Source organism: Aythya fuligula, chromosome 3, assembly GCF_009819795.1.
Source record: "Aythya fuligula isolate bAytFul2 chromosome 3, bAytFul2.pri, whole genome shotgun sequence".
Lineage (NCBI taxonomy): Eukaryota > Metazoa > Chordata > Aves > Anseriformes > Anatidae > Aythya > Aythya fuligula.
This window is the reverse complement of record NC_045561.1, coordinates 94,364,988-94,388,069: the sequence shown is the minus strand read 5'-3', so window position 1 is coordinate 94,388,069 and position 23,082 is coordinate 94,364,988. Positions and strand designations below refer to the sequence as shown.

The 23,082-nt window shown below is 41.1% G+C and overlaps 1 protein-coding gene across 1 annotated transcript; it reads left to right on the top strand.

The window, feature by feature from the left end:
- Nucleotides 1-259: 259 nt before the first annotated feature.
- Nucleotides 260-15,926, top strand: FBXO9 (F-box protein 9). Its single transcript, XM_032184869.1, has 13 exons — nucleotides 260-492; nucleotides 4,090-4,167; nucleotides 5,135-5,293; nucleotides 5,948-6,005; nucleotides 7,937-8,036; nucleotides 8,556-8,686; nucleotides 10,095-10,209; nucleotides 10,898-11,016; nucleotides 11,456-11,546; nucleotides 12,498-12,593; nucleotides 13,161-13,254; nucleotides 13,755-13,909; nucleotides 14,533-15,926. Exons 1-13 carry the CDS (start codon nucleotides 490-492, stop codon nucleotides 14,639-14,641), a joined length of 1,308 nt encoding a protein of 435 aa, XP_032040760.1. The 5' UTR covers nucleotides 260-489; the 3' UTR covers nucleotides 14,642-15,926.
- Nucleotides 15,927-23,082: the final 7,156 nt, after the last annotated feature.

The following is a 23,082-nucleotide window of genomic DNA, read 5'->3' as shown; positions in this document are numbered from 1 at the left end:
TGGCCGAGAAAATGGCGCCGCCCAGCGGGGACGCGGCGCTGCCGCCGGACTACACTTCCCAGCAGCCTCCGCGCTGGCCGGAGCCGGAGCCCCCGCGTGGACTTCACTTCCCAGCAAGCTCCGCGGCGCGGCCCTCCGTGCGGGAGCAGGGCGGCGGGGCCGCGGTGCGCGCTGGGACTCGTAGTCCCCAGCGCGGCGGCGGCGCGGTCTCCTCAGAGCGGCCCGCGCGGCGGGCGGCGCTGTGGCGCTGTGGCGGGCGGGTCGGGTCGGTGTGGTGTGGCGGCGTCTCCCCGCCGCCGCCGCCGCTCCGCCGGCCCCTCACCGCCGGGCAAGATGGCTGCCGTCCGCAGGGCCCGCCGCGACTCCCGCTGCGTGGTGCGCTTCTCCGACCGAGAACTCTGCTAAGTGCCCCCCGCGGGGACCAGGCGGGACGAGGGGAAGGGGGCACGGAGCCCCGGCACGGGACGGAGCCGCCCGAGGGCCGGCAGCATGGTGAGAGGGGGCGGCGGGCGGCGGCGGGGGAGAGCGGAGCGGAGCGGGGGCTGCGCCCCGTCAGGCGGCGCCCCTGAGGTGGTTTGGGGGCCGGCACCCCGCTCCCGGGGGGTCTGGGGTCCGAGGAGGCTGGGTCAGGGCGGTCTGCCGGCAGCACCGCCGGGTCAGTGCACACCCGAGCCCTTTATATCCCTCAGAACTCACCGCCCTGGCTAAAACACCGATTTTCAGACATAACATCACTCCAAGCACATAGGCGTAACCGTGAGCTACTCCTCGTTTCCCTACAGTTCAGTAAGAGCCTTGGCCATCGGTCGCGGTTTTGCAGTGTCATCCCCGCTTATTCGCCAATTCCCAGCCCTCTCTGGCCTCGAACTCTTTTTCCTACCTTTATTTTGCTAACCTGCGGTGCCGAGCCCCCTAGGAGGTGGCTGTTGTGCTCGGGGGAGAGCACCACACAGTTGTTGATTGCAAAATAGTAAAAGCTGAACCACACACACATAAGCTGTTTTTTGCATTTGGCAAATGTTTTCCGAAGCTTTGCAAACAGATCGGAATCAAATCGACTCAGCAGGCTTCTTTCCGCAGGTCACAGGCTGGCTCTGGTGCTTGCTGTCTCCCTGTTGACCTTTTGGGTGATTTGCTGCCACTTTTCTCACGGAAAAATTGCTCGAGCTGCTCAGCCTGCGCTGAGGATGGCTCACTTTGTAAGCAGGATAGAGTCGCTGTTAGGTAGGACAGGACGGCTGACTTGTAGCACCAGGAAGGCCAATAGCATAGAGACAAACAGCCCTGATTGCTTTAAACTCCTAAGCAGTAACAGTGCAGGATCCTGTGAACCTGAGAAGCTGTAATTGCAGCTGAAGTATTACCAGAATGCAGGGAAGGAGCCAGTTTTTACAAGTCAAAACCTGCCCCGGGTACGATCTCAGGAGCTGTCTGCCAGTGGTGATGCCTACTCTACTGGTGTGTTCATGTGTTTGTACCAGCAAAACCATGGGGATTTCACTGATCAAATAAAGAGCAGAAAGGCTGCTAATAGAGAACAGTTTTCCAGTCCAGTTAGCTGTGCAACAGCAATGTGGAAGAATTGCATTACAGATAAATTTGGAGGGTAGCTTATGCTGCCACTGCTGCCAGAAGACAAACCTGTCAGATGAGAGACTGCAGAACAGACGTGAACTCAGCACAGAAAAAGTAAAGATGCGAGCCAAACTTTGGTTATAAAGACTTCTGTAATGCTTTTTTTTTTTTTTTTTTTTTTTTATACAGCTGCTGGGATTTGGAGTAGGTCTCCGTAGTATGGTGTATTTTTATTTTTTAATTTGAGTTTGAGAGCAGATTGAAGTTTTAAGGAGCATTGAACAGTATTTTGGAAGCACTTGGTCCAGAACCATGGCTGACTTTTAACTCGGAAATGAAGAGCAGGTAGGGCAGTTGAAACAAAGGCAAGGGGAAGAAAATGAAGACTCATGAGAAGTTACTGAAACCAAGTTTTTGAGCAGTAGGCAGAATCATAAAGTACCCTGAGTTGGAAGGGAGCAACAAGCTAGACTTGAACCAACTTTAAAACCTAAATAATTCTGACTCTTATTGGCTTAAAATAGCTTATTTGCAGACTTAGTAGTTTAAAGCTTTTAATGGGTGTGCCTTTATGCGCAGGGAGATAATGAGTTGATTTAGTTAGAAATAACTTTCCCAGTCTGCATTTTGCAGATAAAACCAGGCTTCTTCTGCCCAGCCTGAGAGCTGCCTGGACAAAGCTCAGCTGCAGATCAGAAGCCTTGTGGCTCTGCGCTCTGTGCAGGCAGAGGTGGGCCTTGTTTGTGCCAACATCGTGCCGTAAGAACACAGATACAAGACATCTGTGGCAGGGCTCGCTTGTTCCTGCCTGGCTCTGCCCGGCGTAGGTGTAGTCCCTGTGTGCTGAAGTACTCTGCTGATAGGTCTGCTGCAACTTGCACAACGTTAACAGCCTGCAACCAAATTCTGGAGTGAAAAAAATGATGTTTCTGAGTTATTTACTCTTTGCTCAGATTTAAGGCTTTGGCACGTTCTGGCTTACCTGCTTCCTCCTCTGAGAAATTTAAAATACACAACCTTCAGAATCAGTCTAGAAGCAGACACAGTGTTTATTTTAACCAAGCAATGCTGTTTGCATTATGAATTGTAAAAGATAAATCAACCAGTGTATTAGTGAAAGCATGTCTACAGATGACAAGCCAGCCCAGTAAGTCTGTGGTAGTTCAAGGAACCAGGGACAAGTGCTGTGAGCTGGACTCCAGGGATGTGCTTGTCACCAAGACATTAAGAGATTAAACTTTTGCCTGTCAGGTTTGCCAGCGTTCTGCTTGATAGTGAGCTTCCAGATGCTGTATAAATTCTATAAACTTTCTGAATGCAGAAACGCTTTGACATCTGCACTGATACTGTGCAGGAGATAGGGATTTAATTATGAGAACTCCAAAGACTCTCACTAGGAAGTTTACAGGATGTCATTTTAAGTTTGTGAGGGCTATCTGCAGGAGGAAGGAGAGGGATGCAAAGCTTCTATAAGTGGTGCTGGTAATCTTAATGCCAGGTTTGCCTTCGTAATCTCACTTAGTGTGACATACTTGCAGAGCTAGATGTGAATTTCAGCACAGAATCATAGAAAAACTGGGATGTCTCAGAAGCAGCAAGAACTTTAAACAGATGTCTCAGTCTTTATAGATTTTTTCTTTACTGGCATCTTGCTGCTGTTATTGTGGTGGCTTGTCAGTGATTTGGAATTTGTTTTATTTTAGCATAGATTCCATACAGTCGTAACGTATTTTAGCAATGAGAAATTTCCCTTTTTGAAGCAGGATGGGGGAAGCCCCCCCCCTTTTTTTTTTTAAGGAGGGGTGTTTTTAAGCTCTGGTCTTAAGCTAGCTGTCTAACTGGTATGTTGGGCCTTGTTAAGTTCAGTAAAAGCTTTGTCTTATTTGTTTAACTTATCTCTCAGCAGTATTGTAAATAAAACCAGCCATCAAGCTCTCATGCTAGCTTCTTAACTCCTTTTTCAGTAGGGCGGGTACTTCATATTTTAATATGTAAGTTTTTGAGATTGCCCTTCTTGTCCCATAGTTTCATAAAGTAGTTATTGTTACTCTAAGAACTTGTCTTTTCATGCTTTCCTAAGTATTAAACAAATCCAAACTATTGGTTATCTTTACAATGAAAAGATAGGGGAAATCAGAAAATAATCACTATGAATTACACCTCAGTTTAATGAAGTTTTGGGTCTGTGTTTTGATGTGGACACTGAGTGTTTTTATTTGGGTATTGTGGCAGTGTGCTGGTGTATGTGAGCCTTCAAGTGATGCATACCTAGCCTGTGATGGATCGATAGCACTGAAGGGCAAGAAACATCTTCTATGGGTTAAAGTGCAAACAATGCTGGTTAATTTAAGATTAATTTTTCTTGTCAATTAAGATTGATCAGTGGGAATGGACAGGTAAGATGTGGGAAGAGTGTCTTTTTTTTTTTTTAAATGTGTATCCATGATAGTTGTGTGCTATGAAAGTTCTGTGGGGACCTGCACTCTGTAATCACATCTGACTACTCTCTACTAGGCAGAAGCTGAAGAAGATTGTCACTCTGACTTGGTAAGAACTGATGACAACGAAAGATCTGGTGAAGCAAATCTTCAGGTATGTTGTATATGCTAACGTTTTGTTTAATCGCTGCTGTGATTTCAGCTGCACTGTATACTCATCTAGGTATCACATATTTGTTGATATGACATGTGCTTAATGTCCCTGCCCCTCCAAAAGTGAAATTTTGCATTGTGTTCCAGATGTTAGTCAGCCATCAGGTATCTATACAGATGGAAGTTTGTGGCAGATCTGGAATTTCTTTGAAAATCTGTAGAAATCAGACAGCAATTTCTGTATGGGTTAAGCTCAGGCGTAATGTGACGCTTTCTGCTGGAGCAAAAGTTGATAAAAGCAGTCTGATAGAAAACCATGTTTTCTTGCATTTGCTGTTTTTTTTGTGTTGGTGCTCCCTAGCAGTCTTGACAACTGCTAGAAACACTTAAAGTGTAACTTCAAAGATGTTGAAAAAAATGCATGGCAAGAGTAACTTGTCTTGTTTCACAAAGCATAATGCTTTCGTTCTTAAAACAGAAAGGAATGTAAGGCCTCAGATGTGTTTTATCTAAATGACAGCCTTGATTGTCATAAAGCTTAGTATGCTTATGTACAAAAATGAGCTTTTCTACATTTTCATTTCAAGAATTAGTTCATGCTTAAGATGGTTCTGTGTGAATAAGAATGCATGATATCTCTCAAAAGCATATTTCCTGTGGAGTTTTAGGTCATAACCATGCTACTAACAGCACTTCTTGGAACATCCCAGTTTTTCTTCTGAGGCAGACAGTCCAGATAAAGGCAATTGTGTTATTGAATGACGTTGAACAAATGCACGTGCACTTTTTAACAATTTTACTATAAAACAATTGCTAACTCCATGCCTGAACTCACTGAAACCTTTTAAGACTTGGAAGCGTAATGCATAATTTGGAATTCTTTTGTGTGTTAGTACTGTATAATCTCTGCTTAGAAGACGTGCTGTCTGAATATGTGATACTAAGTCGGAATTAATTGGATGTTTTAGGCAGAGCTCCAGATGTTCAGAGCTCAGTGGATGTTTGAGCTTGCCCCAGGTGTGAGTTCTAGTGGGTTGGAAACTCCGCCATGCAGAGCATCGCCAAGAGGACCCGGAGTAAAGTCTGCAGATACCAGAGGGAAACAGGAGATAGCAAAAGAGGAAAAGGTACAAAAATAAATGTGTGATTCTGTTGTTATTTTCTGTCCCAAGTATAGCATTGAATTTTCTCCTAAGTATTTCAATACTACTTCAATAATCAGTGTCTTTTATTTCCTAGGATGGGGCTTAGGCTATTTTTTGGTTCTTTTCCATCTCGCCAGCTCCTTTTGGAATGGATAGCTATCTGGTTTTGTAAAGCTACAAAGCTTTGCAAAGCATTGTCATAGCTGCAAGTCCAGCTGCTGTTCTAAAGGAGTCCAAGTACTGAAAAGAATTTATATAACCCTGCAAAAAGTGGGTCACGGTGGGAGGATTGTGATCCAGTCAGAATAGTTTTGTTAACTTTCTTCACTTCTTACACTTCCAGCACCATGCTGTGATCCAGGTCCAGGCTGGTGGGACTTTTTTTTCCTTTTTTTTTTAAAAAAAAAAAAAAACAAACCTTGTTTAAATCTTTTCTTAAAGAACTTGGAGAGATTGTTGTTTGGGAATTTCAGTTCTGGCATGTCGCTTATGAATATGCTCTATCATTTTAAGCATAGAGTTATTTTCTACTCCTTTGTAGAGTATAGTAGCTAAGATGAAAAATAATTTTAAATCAAATTGCATTGCTCTTGTATTTACAACCAACTTAAGTGTTCTGTGTAATTTATTCTGCAGGCAAAAGAACTTTTCCTGAAGGCGGTAGAAGAAGAACAAAACGGGGCCCTTTATGAAGGTAGTAGGAAGTCTGTAGTGAGTGCCCTTGCTACAGAATAATTTAACCTACTAATTTATGAGAAAGAGTGCATGATGACAGTACAGTGAACTTAAACTGAAGGCTAACAGTAATTTGAGAATTATTTGGATAAGCAAACAACCTTGCTGTAAAAGGAACCGTTATATCACGGATCTAAGCTTGAAAGAATCAAGGAAATGATTTCTAGATTGTGGACAAAACATGAGCATATTTTGAAATATAAAAGTATTAGCATTAGCTTAAAGGGAAGAAAAAAAAAGGCACGCAGAATCAAAAGGAGAAAACAATTATTCTCCACTTCCCACCAGCAAGTGATGCTCAGCCATATCATGAGAAGCAGGGCCTCGATACGTGTAGCAGTTGTTTGGGAGGACTGTTTCTACACGTACATCCATATGAGACCTCAGAAACAAGGTCCTACACCAGACAGATAAATTACTGAGCATGTGTTGGGACAGTTGTTTTCAGACCACACTTTTTATCTGCTGACCTGGCCCAGTTCTCCAGAATCCAAGTGACATTTTAAGCCTGCTTCTGATGTCTGCTGATACCTGACGTTTGTGAGGCAGTTATGTGAGGCAGCTTCTTCGTGCTCAAGTACAGTACAAGCCTAGCTTGGAGTCTAAATGCTAAAGCTAAGAATGATCTGTTCAGCTGAGGCTGCTGCTATTCCTTATCCTCCCCAGCCACAGGATACTAGCTGTCAGTCAGCAGCACTGACAAGTACTCAAGGGAACACGAACACTTACCCCAAACTCAGGCTTCTCAGACTCATTAGTGTAACAAGTTCTGAGCTCCAAACTCACCAATGGTTTGGTCTGGTTCTTTTTTAAAGGTCCAAACTGATGGAGAATGGCCTTAATATCATCACATGGGAGTACTCCTGTGGGGATGTAAAGAGGCATATAAACACAGTCTTTTTTAATACTGGTGTTAAGATCACGTATGCATGTACAATGAACCCATTGCCTTCAGAAGGATACACAGAGTTAACTCAGAAGAAAGCCATGCTGCAGCTTAAGTAACAGTTCTTTCACAGAGGGTGTTTTTCCTTTGCCTCTTTCTCTACTCAGTGCTTGTAGCATCTTTGGAGTGTTAAAGACAGAAGTACTTTCTCCTGAGTGCTGGATGAAGCCCCAGCTGTCAGTTCTCTCACATCCCGTAGTCTTTTGTTTGCTTTTTGAAAAGGCTGCTTTCAAACCAGTCAGGTTCCTCATCCTCAGAGTTTTGAGTGGCTTGCTCCTGTGCCTTCTGTAGCTTCCATGGTAAAATGTATTTCTTTTGTGTCTCTTGTTGACGTTTTTTAAACATACAACAATATTTTGTGAGATTTCACCTATATAATGTCATGTATGTCTGAATATTTGCCTGTACTATATTGGGAATTTAAGGTATACCTACATCTTCTTTCAAATTAGGTTTTATGTTAAAATTTAGTTATTATGTTAAAATTTATTTATTAGGTTTTATGATAAAATTTATGTTAAAATTTGTGGGTTTTTTTTGGTTATTTATGACATCAATGCTTAAAAGCTTTATGGCTTGTTGGAAAAACTTTAAGTCCTATGCAACAAACAAAATGAGGACTTACAGCATGTACTGTAAAATTTGGTACTCCATGACTGATTATTTTTTTTAGTGGTTAAGGCAAATCTGCAAAGGCTGAAATGTGAGAAATCGTTATTATGGAAGAGTATATGAAGTTTTTTGTTTTGACAGCGTTTGATTTGTCTTTTTTCTGTAATGAATTTATACCTAATCAGTTTAGATTAAGCAGGATTTACTATGCAAAGAATTTTCTGCGTTTTTTAATACTTTTAGTCAAAGTCATCTCTCTGAAAAGAAATGTTTGCTTTGGTAAGCTAATATAGGCATCAGACACATTTAAACATTACACCTTTTGTTTTCAGCCATCAAGTTTTATCGTCTAGCCATGCAGCTTGTACCTGACATAGAGTTTAGGATCACCTATACACGGTCCCCAGATGGTGACGGAGTTGGAAAGAGGTGGTAAGTGTGAAAATTTACTAATGAAGTGCATAGGAGTATTGAAATCTGAGTAAAACAATTTACAGTGTGTCCTGTAGGTACTAGGGCTTTCCATTGTAGTCATCAAAATAAAGGAAGGTTTGTTCAGTATAACACCTTGCTACGGTTTTAGTCACGACAGGCCCAAACATAATTCCCCTCTCTATATGTTTTAAAACCCTTTGATAGGTCTGCTAGTTGCTGACTGGGCTCTTTATTCTCAGCTCATTCCATTAATCTTGTCTGGAGTAGAATTAAATGATACTAAAAAGTGACTATAAGATCATTCAGCAACTTTGTATCCCGATACAGGAGAAGGAAAGTATTTTGTGATGAGATGGAGAGTTGTGTAGTTTGTGGTTACTTTGTGCGAGCAAGCATGAGCCTGTTAAAGGATCGTATTGCGACATACAACTTAAATATGATCCAGCAAATTGGTGCAAAGATAAGGACACCTGTTGTTATGTCCGATATCAAAGTTTTGGTATTCTCTCTTTCTAGTGTTGAGGATAACGAAGAGGATGGCAAAATGGCAGATCTCCTGTCAGATTTCCAGCAACAGTTAACTCTTCAGGACTCTTCCGTCAAACTTTGTCAGCCTGAGCTTGATGTTAATCAGACCCATATCTCAGGTATGAGTTAAGGTGGACTTCAGGAGTTCAGGGGAAGAATTTTTATTAATGCTTCACTCCCACTTTATTAAAACCTTTTCCATTCTAAAGCTAACTTTACAGAAATGTACGCAATATCTCTTTATTTACTTTATTAGTTATATCTAACTTTTTCATGGATGGGTTTGCCTTAAACCTACAACCTTTTTAATGTATTTTTGTATTTCTAATGTATGTATGTTTTTTAATGTATTTTTTATGGTTTGTGTTGTCCTTACTTTTTGTTTACACATATCTATTACAATTCTTAAGTAAGAGAGGTGTTGTTCTGTGAAAGGATGTGTATTTCTGTATTTCCTGTTTTTTATCTGATTCTCTATCCTGATTCTCTATCAGTTATCACTTGTGGGAGTGCAGCAACATTTTTTTTTAAGAAGCTTGATTTTACACTAAAAGCCAAAAATCTAGTAAACTGCAATCTTTGCCATGGTATTTACAGGTAGTTACTGTTTAATGTGCCTTTATGCCTCAGCTATTTTCTCTTGAATTTCGCTCAAAGCTGTTAGCTGTTACACTGAGGAAAGTCCTTGAGTCTTTTGTGGATGTGGTGCTACAGGTCATGTAGGCCCCAGAAAGCAGCACTTGTTGAAAATAAATGAAATGCGATCCCTAATAATAGAAGATCAGTAAACAAGATTATTTACAACTGAAACAGAAAACACAGGGAGGCAGAATGTTATAAGAAGGAAATGAAACCAAAATTCTCAGGACATTCTCACAAATTTCTAATGCTAGGAAAACTCTCATATGATCTTGTGGAGCTCTGATGAGGATTCTGTCATTATCTTGTAGTACATTAGAAGACATTTTTAAACAATGCTCTGTGATAACGTTTTATAATGTGATAACATTTTCATAACGTCACTGGACTTGTATCACAAAATACAGAGTGACTTGACACCAATTTTGTAGTGGATGCATTGTTCTTAGGATGTCTTATCCAATATGGAACGTGATCTGATCTTGTCTTGCCAAAGCAGTATGCTTTGAGGTAATGTTACACTTTAGATCAGTTGGAATAAGAAAGCAGCTTTATAAACACTGAATGTGGAATGTAGATGTGGAATTCGGTACCTTACAGGTACTTGTATTTGTAGTCTAACACTACATCCTGTTGTTTTAACATAATGCAATTGAGTCTTAACTTTTGATTTTTTTTTTCCCATTTTGTTACTTTTTTTCTAATATATTGTAACTTCCTTATTAAAGGAGGCTGTTCTTGGTAGCCTCCCTGGTATCTGGCTGCAGTGTGGAAAAACAGATTTTTATTTTTTTTTTTTGTGGAAAGTCAGAATGTCAGTAACTGAAATACAGACAAACTATTGATTTACACATTACCATCTAACAAGAAATTGTTTTCTACTCGCAGCGTTGCCTTTGGAAGTACTAATGTACATCTTCCGATGGGTGGTTTCGAGTGACTTGGACCTAAGATCATTAGAGCAATTATCTCTTGTTTGCCGAGGATTTTACATTTGTGCCAGGTATTGTAGATAATTTATCTAGAGTAAAGCTTCTCTCTGCTCTAAGGAAGAAAAAAGGTGTTTTATGCGCAAGCATGCATAAACAGTATGTAGAGGTGGATGACAAATTCATAGAACAAAATTGTCAATATAGAAGGGGTCAGGTTTTTTGTTTTCTTTCATTGGTTTGTTTTTCATGCAGCCCACTAAATCTTACATGTAGGACCATGTCCTGCATTTTCTTCCCATGGCAAGTACTGTGTTATGCTCCTCACAGTTAATCAGCTTTTGAGTATGCCACTGGTTGGTATGTTAGATGACTAAATTGTAATAAAAGTTGCTGAAAGTATTATTTCTTCTGCCTTGTTTGAAAGTCAGAGTTGCAGGGTCTCCAGAATGTATGTTTTGTCATTATCCTCGTGGCCACACAGAGGAGTGCCAGACTGCTGAAGTGCTCTTCTGTACTTGGCTGAAAATTACATTGTGTTCTTGGGTTTCTCGAGGAAAAGGAAATGGTTTTCAAATGCTCCAGAATTAAGGGAATGAACGATGTTAAATTATGGTACTCTATGAGCCACAGTAACTCAAGAAAGTTTATTTCAGTTGCATTCAAACCAAATTAAAGGCATTTGTTGCTATGATACATAAAAGATAAAGTTTGCAGGAAAGTTTTGAGTTAAAAGTTTTACTTTTTTCTTATTTTTACTAGAGATCCTGAAATCTGGCACCAAGTCTGTTTGAAAGTGTGGGGCAGGAGTTGCAATAAGCTTGTTCCGTATTCCTCTTGGAGGGAAATGTTTTTGGAAAGGCCTCGCGTTCGATTTGATGGTGAGGTGTACTTTGGGAAACAGATTTTTGTTACTGCATGTAACCATGACAAGAACAATCGGATGGGGTTTGTGTTTGACATTCTTAGACCTGATCTGAATTTGTTGGGACCACCTGGACGTGGTCCTGGGCAACCAGCTCTGGGTGGTTTTGCTTGAGCAGAGGGTTTGGAGCAGGTGCCCTCCAGAGCTCCCTTCCAACCTCAACCATTCTGTGATTCTGTGGGCCAAGGATCTGTACGAATATGTACGAAATCCCACAGAAATCGTACGAAATCAGTAGAATATCTGTAAAAATAAGGGGAGGGTGTACGGGACAAACAAAAAACTTCCATGTATTTAAGTAACAAAAACTCAAAAGTTTTGGGTTACCATTTTTAATCTTAAGTATTTTATGCATTTCATTTTCGTTCATATTCTTATTTCCTTCATTCCTGTAGGTGTGTACATCAGCAAGACAACGTACATACGCCAAGGAGAACAATCTCTTGATGGTTTCTATAGAGCATGGCACCAAGTGGAATATTACAGGTAGAACTGTAGTACAATGAGTGAGTGAAATGTTTCTCTCTCTTAAGTTCTTTAGATCCAGCCCTTGATATCTCAAACAGTAATCACCCTGTAAAACGCAGTGGAGCTCTTACTGTGTGCAAGGCTATATATATTTTTTTGAGAACAGGTGTTAAGAAATAGTGCCTGTTACAATAATCAGAGGCGGGCTTAGAAACACATTTCATGTTTGGTTATGCTGTTTCATGTGGATAGAAGTTCAACAGTTATAACACTAATACACAAATTTCATTCCCCAAATCACTTCTGTTTTACATTTCTGATATAATATCAGAAATGAAATATCAGCTTTTAGCAAAGGGAAAACAAGTGATTATACGAGAGCTGTTTTTTTAACTCATTTGTAACCAGTTTTAAGTAATCCAGAGGCTGAGCTTTCTCAGCTGACTGTAAATACCTTGCTATTGGTTTCTTCGGGCTATTTTACTTTTGTCCTTCATTCTGCTGTTCACTAAGTTTGTTCCACTCCACTGTCTCTTCCGAGGCTGGAAACTTAATAGAAGTTGTTGAATCTCATGGCTATTAATAGAGTCTCTCAAACATCAAGATGGTATCTGGGTAGTGTAAAAATTAATCAGATCCCAGATCCTGAAAAAGACCATATGACATTGTCCATTCCATACTAACACTGTACTTAAGATTTTATTGCATTTCTCCCAGTGGGTGCTGGGAATGGAGAAAACTTTCTTGAGGTCAGTTTTGACTCCAGGATAGCCTCCTTGCTTTAATGAGAGCTGGCGAAGCTCCCAAATTGCTGTCCTTCTTCATAACTCCTCATAACTTGGTCTTTTAATCTTCAAAACTGCCTTTTGGGTTTTGATCTTTTTTTCTGCTATCTCCTTCTGTGAAACATCCAGTGATTTAATAAATAAATAAATCTATGTTTATATTGTGTAATTTATATTTTTGCAGGTATTTGAGATTCTTTCCAGATGGTCAAGTTATGATGCTAACAACTCCTGAAGATCCTCAATCCATCGTTCCTCGCTTACGGACTAAAAATACAAGGTTAGTGAAAGAAAATACTTAGCTGTACAATTTCCCTATTGCTTCTCCCTGGCAATTTCTACTTACTTTTGTGTCCAATTCCATATCTGGGCTTAGCAAAACGAGGGTAAAAATGTAATGTTGTACAAAAACTACTGAGAACAACTGCTTTCTCCCCTTTCTTGATTGTGTTTGTGAAGGACAGTGAAGTTTTTGGTGGGACTTGTGTAAATTATTGCCTGATTTCTTTTTGATATTTGTATGAACTTACTAAAAATACAGAAAATCATTTGGGACTTCACAACAGGCTTGAGCTGTTCACCAGAAACCTGAAAATACTTAGCAGTAGGCTGGACAGGACAGTAACAATAAGTTAATCAGTTCTATCTGGGAAAATTAATGCAGCCTTCCAAAAATGATTTCTTGATTTCATACTATAAATGAGCCTGGTATTTACCAAATACAAATAAAAATAGGTCTCCTGGATTATGATACATAGTTGTCTTTTCATTACTGACATTTGTAGAAAACTCTTTTGGGACAACGAACTTCTTTGCCCTTGACGCTATACTTCTCTTAACCTTCCAGAACGGATGCAATCTTACTTGGCCATTATCGTCTTTCCCAGGAAACGGACAATCAAACCAAAGTATTTGCTGTAATAATGAAGAAAAAGGAAGAGGTTCGTAGAACACGGAATAGAAAAAAGTAATTTAAGGAGAGGGCTTTTTAATAAGTCTCAGACTGAATATTTTAAGGCTCCCGAAGATTTGTATTACACCAGAGGACTGAAAAATGAATGTTTTAAAATGTTTAACATAAATACATAAATGTGATGAACTATCTTTTTTTCCTGGAATCTGTAGTAATCCTGATTAAGACAGATAAATATTTGGTTCACAGTTGAGCAGTGGTTCTCCCCTTTAGGCTGAATTGCCATGTGAGGTGCTGTCAGGTAGTTTGTAACAAACAGGAGGGAAGGGTGGAAAGAGGTCATTTCTGAGATCAGTTTTTGACCATGCATGTAGATGTTGCACAGCATTAAATGAAAAGAAATGAGTTAGTAGTGTTACCTTACTCTACAGCGAGTTTATGTAGTTTGGGTGGTGTCTTCCATTCTTATTTTCCTGTGAAAACTTCTATAATCACCATCTAAATTCAAAACCTTTTTTCTTTGCACAGAAACCAATTGACTACCACAAATACAGGTACTTCCGTCGTGTTCCTGTACAAGAAACAGATCACAGTTTTCATGTAGGGCTGCAGTTGTGCTCCAGTGGGCGCCAGAGGTTCAACAAACTGGTTTGGATACATCATTCTTGTCACATAACTTACAAGTAAGTAAATGCAGAGTGAGATCAAAGAAGGATACTTAATTGTAGAAACACATGTGATGTGGATTTGTCCAGAACTTAGGTTCAGGAAATGTGTAGGCTCTGAGACTGATGAGGCTCTAACAAAATGTCCTGGAAACAGTAGCTGGTCCTGATTTGATGTATTGTAGTGAACTTTAAGAAATCCCAAGATCTGAATAACTTTTTTTAGTGGTATGGTAAGTGCACTGAGTAGCTGAGTTGCAGCACTGTAACCATTTAAAGGATCCATACACAGTGTTCAAATGACTTCATTGTGATGCCAATAAAAGTGTGTGGAAAGCCTATATTCATTAAGGCCTATCTCTGTTCCTCTGTGACCGTGCAAGCTATAAACACCACTATGTGAGGGTCCCTGCACCCACTGTGTGGGCACTGGTGCTTGCAGACCACAGAATCCAGCCGTGCAAAGTGTTCTGCATGGTGTGGCCTAGCCAACATTCACGTGCTTTCAGAACAAGGCGGTGTGAAAGATACGTGCATTCCAGCTGTAGTTTGCACGTGCTGTACTGTGGAACTTGACTGCATAATTGAGGGAGTTAAATGGCAACTTGGGTCTGATTTAACTTCTCTAATGCTCTTTGCAGATCGACTGGTGAGACAGCAGTTACTACTTTTGACATTGACAAGATGTACACCCCGCTGTTCTTTGCACGAGTGAAGAGTTTTACTGCATTCTCAGAAAAGCCGCTCTAAGAAACACCTTTTCCTCTCACAACTCTTGCATGAATAAAAGGTTGTAGCTAATGAGCACTTAAGTTATAAATGTGTATATATTTGGAGCATTTTAAAATTCTGGGGTTGGTAGTTTTTTCTGTTTCTTTTTTTCTGAAGGCAGTATGTTCCATTTGATTATGGCTGGGGATTCGTTTTGAGATCAAGCTTAAACACCTTTATGTTGTGACAAGAATTTGATAACAAAGTTTTTATTTTTTTTAAACAGATTTTATAAATCAGTCTGCTTAAAATGTGAGTCTTCATCTGCCCAGACACTGGTTTGTCCAAAAGGAATTGTTATAGAAAAATCTCATTGTCCACAGGACAGTGCTTGTGGTCTCTGGTGAAGGCTTGACATGTGAAGGGGAGGAAGCTGTTTTATATTTGTTAAGCTGTGTGACTTAAAAGAACTTCAAATAAATGTTTTCTTTAAATTAAATTTATTTTGTTTGCCTTCAAGATCTGGCATTATATCGACATCAACCTTAAGGAAAAAACAATCCAGGGCAAGCAGTCACGAATATAATGTTTAAATGCAGAGGTACATCCCCACCAATGCAGTGATTCCAGCTGGTCTTAAACGTAACTTGAGCTTTACACAAGTTCAGTGGAGCCTGCCTTCTCAACAGGATGGACCTAAAAGGGAGGAGGATGCGGGCAGCGAGCTGTCCTCTTGTACTGTAGGCCGAGCTGGCAGGGTGCGCGGCTCTGCTTGGGAAGTGTCACAGTGCGGTGGTGAAATGCTTGTGTGTGTACTGCTTCTGCGTCGGCAAGGTCTGACTGCACGGGTAAGCAGGCCTCACTTAAACGTGTTTGTAATGTGCTATAACCCTTCATCTAACCTCGCTACAGATGCTGTAAATCCTTTGAGCATTTGTTGTACTAAGATAAATTGTGAGGCTGCTGTAGATGTTCAGGTGCTGTGTACTGCTAATCATGAAGTGTACCTTGAGATTGGTGCAGGTACCGTATGCTGCTTCTCCTGCATATATTGCTTGGGGGTGTAGTGCAGACACTGTAATACAGCTTACCATATGTATCTCGGGTTCTGAAAGAGCTGAAGCTTTTTAGTGTAGTTTTTTAAAGCCATTTTGCATAATTTGCCTTTGAACATCTCATTTCGAAATACGGACCTGGACTTGAGGACTGAAGTCTGAAAGAGCTGCGGAAAGAACTATTCTTGTTCCATAATTTATAAAGTGTATCTTTGCAAGAAGCTACACGATTAAAAACACATCAATAAATCATGATTTTGAACACACAATCCCTTGCAATTTCTTATTTTGCCAAGAAAACATTATTTTCATACAATAAAAGATGATTACTTAGGAGTTACCATGGATGAACTGCGTGTTAGGCAAGACTGACAGAATTAATCTCTTAATGACTTCTTACTATGCCACTTTCAGGTTCTCAGAAAAGCAGAGGAGCTTTCAGGTACATGGGTTCTGGGTAAGGAGCTAGTCTTTTGTAGCTGACTGATGAGACTTTGCCTACAACCCTTTGGCCGATGCCCTTAGGCTCCAGGGCTGCACTTGCACTCTTACTTCATACAACAGAACAAGTGTATTGTACTCTTGTAATCGTTGAAGGGAAACACAATTGCTTAAAACATTGGCTTCATGCTTTGAAGATGAGTAATGAAATATTGCCAAATTTGTAATTGAGAAAAGATGTTAGCTACCTGCACTTCTGTTGATGGTGGTATGGATCTGATTCTGTCTTCTGAGAAACTTAGAAAGCTTTTGTGACAAGAATCAGAAGGTGGTTCTGATTGCTAGTTTTGTCCAGTAACTAAATTCCGTGGAGTAGAACTCCCTTTCAATTCAAAGCCCTTTTCAGATCAAGATTTCTGCTGTTTCTGATCTTTTTCTTTTCCTGCCTTTGTTGTATGTTTGAAATATACTCTGGGCACAGAGGAGAAACTAGCTAGGGTCCTGTTAAAAACTGAGATCTTGGTTCAGCAGAAGTCTTGGCAATTATTTAAGGTATATATGAATTGCTCCTTCACCAGGAAAGTCACATGAGCCTCCTGTGAGGTGGAGCTACGACTAACATGTCTGTTCCTCTACGTTTAGCAGTAAGAGAGTCGAGCTAGTTTGTCTTTCAAAATGGTTTACCGTCGGCAAACACTATTGCTGTCTGGTCACGTGCGACTACTAAGACAGTACTTCTTTCAACAAAAAAGGGTGAGTGTTTGTTCTTCCTCTGTTCTATGTAGGAATTTTTAATAGTCCAAGGCTTTAATAGCCAGAGGCTCTGTTCTTACGATTTAGTTTTATTGTCCTTTTAATTACCATATAAAGACACTAGTTGGTATAACTAGTTTACTGCTGGCAAATTGTCCTTGGCTAATTACATTAGTACCTCTAATGAAAGAATCAGGGATACACACTTGTGCAGTCCTTTTTCCCTAGACTTTTTTTTGGGGTGAGACAAGTCCTCTTATAAACGGAAGGAGGGCTACGAAAGGGAACAGAATCATGATTTTCAGAGCTGTTGATTTATTTTTTTTTTTTTTTATTTTTTGCATTGGTTTGAAGACAGCAAGCAGCCTTTTGTGCTGTTGAAGAGGTCTTTGCAGCCCAACATTTTACTGATGGAAATACTTCTTGGTCCCGATAAAGGAACTCTGTAGAATAATGTTCTGGAGCCTTCGCTTCATGCTAGCAAAAGTGGAGTCTTAGCCAGCTGTTTTAGTCTGTGCAATTTCTGCATTACACTGGAATGAGCCTACACTTAAAAACACAACCTGTTTTTGCTTTCTTTAACAGAGATCAGGGAGTAAAACAGATTATGGCACTGCCAGAGCACTCTGACCACACCCCCACTGTACAGTTAAACAGTCTAAGTGTTAAGCAAATTTTGTGGGGAGAAGGTGCTCGGATGACCAAATGCCATGCTAATTTGGCTTGGTCTAATCAAAGCCAATTAAACCTTTGTGTGTAATGCTGGTCTGTAGAGGTGGGGAGAAGGAGGGAGAGTGATTCAGTGCTCTAAGCAAGTGATCACCTGCAAACACTTTTCAGTCACTGAGCTCAGCTCCCCTCTCAGAAAGCTGGAGCCAACCCAGTCAGAACTTCAAAAAAACACATTTATGCAAAGTTTTTAAAGAAAGAATACAATGGAGTCTTTTTCTTTTTCTTTTTTTAAATTTTATTAATTTTTAAACCCAAGAAATTTCCACTGGAATATATGCCAGTATATTTGGAAACTTTTGTCAACATTGAAACGGCAAATGTAGCCCATTTGAAGGGGTCCAGGTGTACCCATGCTGCCGTGTGCTCTTCATTCAAGGCAGTAAGAGATGGTAAAATGACACTGTAGTCTTGTGTGTTTTTTTTAATAGAACACACATCCTGAATAGAAAAAAGAAAAGAAAAAAAGTGCTTCTGAGGGTAATATTCTTACATATTTCAGGACTGGCAACCTTCCTACCTCAGCAGCTGCAGGTATTCCGGCATCTTTTGAATAGTTCTGGGGCACGCTTAATAATTTAGCCTCAGAGTGCTCTGTGAGGAATAGCTGGGTAAGATGCAGAGCTAAGAAAAGTGAGACGAGTAAATCCTGGCAAATTATTCTTCAGTGTGGAGAGCCAAAATGAGTAGACACCTTTTCACACATTTTTGTTTCTGAACTAATGGATCTTCCCCTGAGAAGGTAAGTAGAAATGCTTAACTCTGCGTGTTTCCAGGCTAAATTTACACCCCAAATAAATTTATTTTCATTAATTCTACTTCCATTACAGTAACAGAAAAATAGCTAGATGGATTCTACAGTAGTAAATAATGTAAAAATTGCTTGTCACAACTTTCTTTTATAAAAGATACCTTGTCTACAAGCTGGTAGGACGTCTGGTAATATAATGCAAAGAGTAAATCAGAATGAAAATACGGAACATTTGCTTTTAATAAGACTGTTGACAGCATTTGCATAACTTAATGATGTATTAAACAACAAAATTGTAGAGAGCTACATGGAACTGCTTTTCCATAAACATTGAGCCAGTGGAGAAAGGTGATAAGACAGGCCACAAGTACACTTTGGAAATGATGGTAAATAAATTATATTAACTAGTATAATCCACAAATAAAGAATGAAACAGCATAACGCATAGGTCTATTTAACAACCAACCATATATATATTTATATACAGCTTTTCTGTTAGCAAAAGTTGCTAAAACAGAAATTCTGCCTGATTTAATTTAACTTTATTTGTTTTTGCAAAGGAATGTGCTTGTTTGATTCCCCACCTCCACCCCAGCAGTGGTACCCCTCCGTGCAGGTGGTTTATGAGGAAGAAGAGCTTTGGGATGTGTGGTGTGTCCTTACTGCTCTCAGCACACAGTTTGGCCATTAGGTGGCACGCTGCAGTTGGAAGTGTTCTTGGGTACTTAATATTTATTTTTTCCTTGCAACTTGAGAACATTCCAGAAAAAGAGAAAATGTAACAAGCTGTAGGTTTAGCCTGCCGCGCGTTCAGCTCCTTGCCTTTCTGCACTGTAAGATGTCCGTGATAAGGAAGCTGAATGGGGATAAAGAGGTAAGCCAGCTCCTCTAAGGGATTTTCAGTATCTGAATCTGAGTGGTTTTCAGTCCTGAATTTGCTTCCCAAACTCCAGAACAGCTTCTAAATGGGAAGCAAAGCAGAAGATGTGCTAAATGGCAGCATCCTTAAACGATGAAGGATGGTACGCTGTACAGAAGTGCAATTTCAACACTGCCACTTGGCGAGCACAGAACTTAAGGTTTGGCTCCAGTACTTCACGCTTCAGTGTTTATTAACCTGGGCTGGACAACTGGTTACAGAGAAGTTAACCTTCATCAGCCAGCAGTTGCATATTTGAAAGAGGGAGACAAAATATTGGATCATTTTCTTCTCTTTTCCCTAAAACCTGGCATCCTTGTCTCCTGACTGGAACTGTGGTCCCACAAACAGGTGACTTTGCTATCAAGACAACTAGGGGAGGAGGCATCTTTACTGTAGTTCTTCCACCTCGGCATTGTTAGGAAGGGGATGCCCAAGGCAAAGATAGCTGAAACCTTCCAGAAGACCTCTGAAGTTCATTGTACTTCCCACAACCTCTCTATGCTGGTTTCAGCAAAAATCGATGAAAAGGTCTTTAATTTGTTTTAGATTATGTGACATCTGCCTGAAATGACAAACACAAATGTAGTGGGTTGGTTCTGTACTGCCTGGAAATTTAATCACATGGAGAAGAAAATATTGAATACCCTTAAACTCACCTTGAGTACATATATTAGTAATTGACAGTGTCTAGACAGATGGTGATCTGGAAAGTAAAGTCTGGGAAAAATAAACTTACAGATATTAAAGTCAGCAACATTTCCCAGTAGTAATAAAGGGGAAAGAGGCTGGGGGGTGGGGGAGGAGCATTAACTTTTGTAGCAGCCGACAAAACTGTTGCCAGCAGTCTCCTTTGGAACCTGCTCCCTTTTTAAGGAGTGTGGTTTTTTAAAACTTGGAAGGAAGGAAGGAAGGAAGGAAGGAAGGAAGGAAGGAAGGACGGTCAGAAAAAGAAAAAAAAAAAGTTTGTAGAACCTGAAAAACTACAGCAAAAACTAAGCTGATGATAAGATGAATATTTGTCTGGGTATGTGCAAAGCTGTGAATCAAGTTTTTCTTCTTTCCTTTCAAGGGACTCTAATTTAGAAACATTTTTATGAAACCCAAATCATACAGCAGATAGTATGTGATTACTGTCCCTCACTGGGACAAAGAAATCACAATGGGGCTTCCTGATGATCAGCTGGTGATCTCTGAGCTTCCACACAGCAGCATTTCTGATTGTCTTATGCTAAAATCACACCTATTTGCAGAGGTTTTAAAGTGATAAAAGACTGAAAAAAGTGAGCAAAAGTAGGAGTCTTCAGTTTTTCAGGAGCCCTTGTGCTGCAGACGTATTCAGAGTATGCCTGCTGATTTGGGCATTGTCCATATAGTGACGTGGAGGGTAGGTTGAAGCACAATGATGCAAAACCCACATCTCTGCATGCTCCCATGGCCTGGGGACGGAGCAGCCCTGGAGCTGTGGGGACAGCCCATGGGGATGGGTCCCGCTCTGTCTCTTGCTGTGCAAGGCGCTGGGCTGTTCTCTGGGGCACTCTGGCTGACTGGTCACCCTGGCACTGGCTGTATGCCTTTGTCATGAGGCGTTTTGGGGTTAATGATGGAGAACCTGGCTGACAATCCCAGCTGCAGCTGTGCCCAAACTACCCACTTTGCAGGTAGAAGTGATCTAGAAGTGATCTTGGCCTGCACTGAGATGTGTGTGAACGAAGCTTGCTCTCGTTCTGATCCAGAACTTTCCCGAAACCCAGGCCTCAAGCAGGCTTGAGTGCTTGAATGACCAAGAGCCAGACACAGAGAATAACTTATTTACAAAACTGAAGGAGCATTAAGCTGTGGTTATACAGCTACCATCAATTGCATGCAGGGACTGTGAGCTCCTTGGAGGTGGTTTCAAACTCCCCCAGCTCTGCTCCTACTAAATAAGAGCAAACAGCCTGCGTGGCTAGGATAAGGTAAATCAGGACTTTCTGGGTCACTGGCAATTAGAAATTACATTTGCTTCCCTAATAGTTTTCCAGAGGGAGTCTGTCTCAACTGCCTGTCATTCCTAATGCCACTTTGCCATTTGCAAGGCCGTGACTAGCATTTTTTGGAAAGAAAAAGGATATCCTGAGCAAGGATCTTAGTGAGAGAGTTTTTTGCTCCCTTTTCTGCACTTAGCTAGCAACAGTACTAAGAAGGGATAACAGCTGGTAACATTATGGTCATCATGGAGATGAGGTGGGTATTTTGATGGAAAAAAAGACCACATTATGTAGCTTGTCTGCACAATCACAACTTCTTGCAGCAGCAGCAATATCTGCTGCACTCACTCTTCAGTGAACTGGTATTGACGTGTGCTTGGATTCCAAGCCCTGTGAGAGCAGATCAATTTTTTAGCTAGCTCTTCCCCTCCTCCTCAAAAGTAAATAAATAAATAAATAAAAATAAGTATTACCCAGTCATGCTGTCAGTATGACTGTTTCCATCAATAACTTTTGAACCTGCTGACCAGGTAATGAATAAATGTGACCAAGGTTTCAATTATACTGGGTTCAGACAGGTTTGATGCAGGTACTCACTGGGAGTGTTTTAAAGTATCTATTTAGAAAAACTTGAAGCTCAGTGCTGCATAATGAGGTTTTCATCTCTTACGGGAACAGGGCTTCTGAGAGACCAACCATTTAAAAATACCAAAGCGCTCCCTTGGCACCCAGGAGGGACCTTTTCGAGAAAGCGTTGGTTTTACAGGAATGTTCAAGTTTTACAGGAAAGAGCAAATTGCGTGCTTTATCAAGGAGTTGGGCAAGAGCAGGGAAAGCAGAGGGACAAGCTTGAGGAGGGCTGAGCGCTGGCTGCCTGCAGCAGGATGCCTCATCTCAGCCCTGCTGAGAGGCTGCAGCCTCACCAAGCAGAGGAGGGCCTGCAGACATGTTTTTGCAGACATGTTTTTTTCTCCTGCAAATCATGGATATGGAGATTTACTTCTTATGGCTGAAGATAAGCCTTGCTTTCTTACATTTGTCAGTACAGCTGTGTGTAAAGTTTAACTGCAAGTTTAGCAAACAGCTTTCCACAACGCCTAGTGTTTACAGTATCCACAGTTTGGTCACAGCTGTGTACGTGGTAGCCTTTACTCACTGCAGTCAGGGCCTGCGTGCTGCCTAAGCACCGTCCAGGTAAGGTTGGGATGCCAGCACCTCACCCTGCCACCCCTGGTCCCACAGGAGCCAGGGTTGGGGCTGCAGATGTGCTGAGAGCAGCACATGGTCGCCCCTCCACTCCTCACCTGGTGTTTGGGGCAGGTGAAGGCCCCACCAGCTGGTCCCCACCATGTCCTGGTAGGGACACATTCTTAGGGACAGGGGGTGAGGGACCTGATCCTGCTTCAGGCATTTGCTATCTCCTCTAGAAGCAAAAAGGAGCTGGATGCACAGTTGCCCTGTGGCTCTGGCCTTTGCCTGACAGTTTCTGTCAAGCACAGAAAGCAACAAGCAAAAGGGGACACTGCTCGTGCTGTGGTTTGTATTATTTATGACTGTCTTTAGAAGAGCAAACAGATTGGGCAATGCTTGGTAACAGAAGACTTGAGTCACGTCACTGATGATACAGCTGCCAGACAACGCGAGGAATTGCAGTGTGAATCTTGGCATAACTGGTTCTGAGAAATGAGGAACACTCGCGTCTGAGGCTAGCCCTCCAAGGCAGTTTTGCGTCTTCATTTACTAGCTTGTAACAGAAGGAATAAACTGAGTGTGAAAAGCTGGTCAGAGACATTCCTGGCTTGCTCTGTCCTCCGAAGGGACTGATCTTCATCCAGAAGATCATCTTGTGTTGCTCATAGAAA